Below are 1,682 nucleotides of genomic sequence, written 5' to 3'. Positions count from 1 at the left end.
TATATATATATATATATATGTATATATATATATATATATACATATATATATACAAGATACTCCATTTTATTTTTGACAGCCGAATATCTGGAAATCTTACGGAATTTCAGAAAAATATATTTTAGATAAAAGTTTTAAGATTTCAAGAGGAACTCAATTTCGAAGGGAACATAAAAGCGAAAATTTTACAAGATATTTTATATTTTATATTAAAAAATATTTAGATAAATATCTTGGAAAATATTTACTTTTTGACAATCTTACTCTAGTATTTTTAAATGCAAAATGAAGGGAGGAATCAATTTGTGCTAAAAAAATTATATGATTTCAATAGAAAAATGAAAGTTATCTTGAAATGGCCTTGAAAAACATTATCCGAGGGCAATTTAAGATCAGAATATTATGTCTTCCTCAAAATCCTATGATTTTTGTTTGAAATATTTTTTTAAACTCAGTGGTATTTCCAGATATTTGACTGTCAAAAATAAAATGGAATTTCCTGTATATAAATTGTACATGTAATTAATTGGTTTTCTCCCAAATTAGGAGATGCGACCAACGAACTTTTGAACGAAAACCACGATCTGATTCTGCAAGATATAACGCCCCTGCTACAAAATTCCTTGGAGAATCTCTTCTTGGATGTGGCAAACAAAATCACTCGAACCTTCACATACAACGAACTGTTTCCAGAAAATTAGCCATCGTTGATCTTTGTGCTTAGATCGATCTAAATTATTCACACGTTTATTCTTCAGCCTTGACAATCATCGGTTTCGTACGGCGTCAAATTTGATAAATTTTCGCCTATCGTTCTATTTTCTTTTTTCGTTTTATATTGTAATATTACGTTGGGCGTAATTATAGTTATATATAATCATAATGTACAAGCACATTGATTATCGTGCTCAAATAACGTCGAACGAAACAATTGATTTCTCTTCGAGTTATCGGCAAACTTTTTGGTAATTAATGTATTAAAAAGAAAGAAAAGAGTACTAACTATATTATAATAATTAAAAAACTGTAACACTATAATTATCATAAGCTACATATATATTAATAATTATATATTGATACAACACGCAATTCTCCACATATGTCTATATTTAATTATGTATCATAGTTTAATATAATATATACATTAACAAAGAAACTGCAAATCAAGGGGAACACAGGTTATCTAAAGTATTCCGCATATCAAGTGTTCTATGAACTATGATACTTAAATGTTGATAATACATTTATGTTTGTTAAAAGAGTGTGTCCCGGATATTGGGTACTCTTCTGGATATTCTATCGAATTGTATTATTTAAGAGAGGAAGGTAGCTTACTTGGACGCAAGGAGGACTTTCTGATCGGATCGCATGGAAGATGCACATTGTTATGCGTTATTCATGCGCGCATGCCGGAAGACAAACTATTATATAAGGAAATTGTACTTTATTAAGTTCGTTACATGTCAAAATTACGCGAAATCAACCCAAACGTCATGAAGAAAGTCGCGATGCAACTGAAAGCTCGATCGCGCGTCGAGTGATCGTTTAAATAACGCAGATGAATTATGGAGAGCCACGGGCTTAAATTGCGCCAACAGTTTGGGTGTCGTCGCGTTCTCAGTAAGATTAGAAATAACGATAAAAAAATTACACATATATATATATATATATATATATATATA

General features: G+C 30.0%; 1 protein-coding gene across 2 annotated transcripts in view; it reads left to right on the top strand.

The window, feature by feature from the left end:
• The window catches only part of LOC106743118 (protein takeout-like), a 9,204-nt gene extending 8,048 nt beyond the window's left edge, over nucleotides 1-1,156 (top strand). For both annotated transcript variants that reach the window (XM_014616665.1, XM_014616657.1), the window contains one exon: nucleotides 547-1,156. In XM_014616665.1, the coding sequence (XP_014472151.1) occupies nucleotides 547-701 (155 nt within the window). In that variant the 3' untranslated portion in view covers nucleotides 702-1,156. The remainder of the gene's footprint in view (nucleotides 1-546) is intronic.
• The last annotated feature ends 526 nt before the right edge of the window (nucleotides 1,157-1,682 follow it).

This window comes from Dinoponera quadriceps, unplaced genomic scaffold, assembly GCF_001313825.1.
Source record: "Dinoponera quadriceps isolate SergipeBrazil2010 unplaced genomic scaffold, ASM131382v1 scaffold3, whole genome shotgun sequence".
Lineage (NCBI taxonomy): Eukaryota > Metazoa > Arthropoda > Insecta > Hymenoptera > Formicidae > Dinoponera > Dinoponera quadriceps.
Note: the sequence above shows the minus strand (reverse complement) of the source record. Positions and strands in the feature narration are given on the sequence as shown.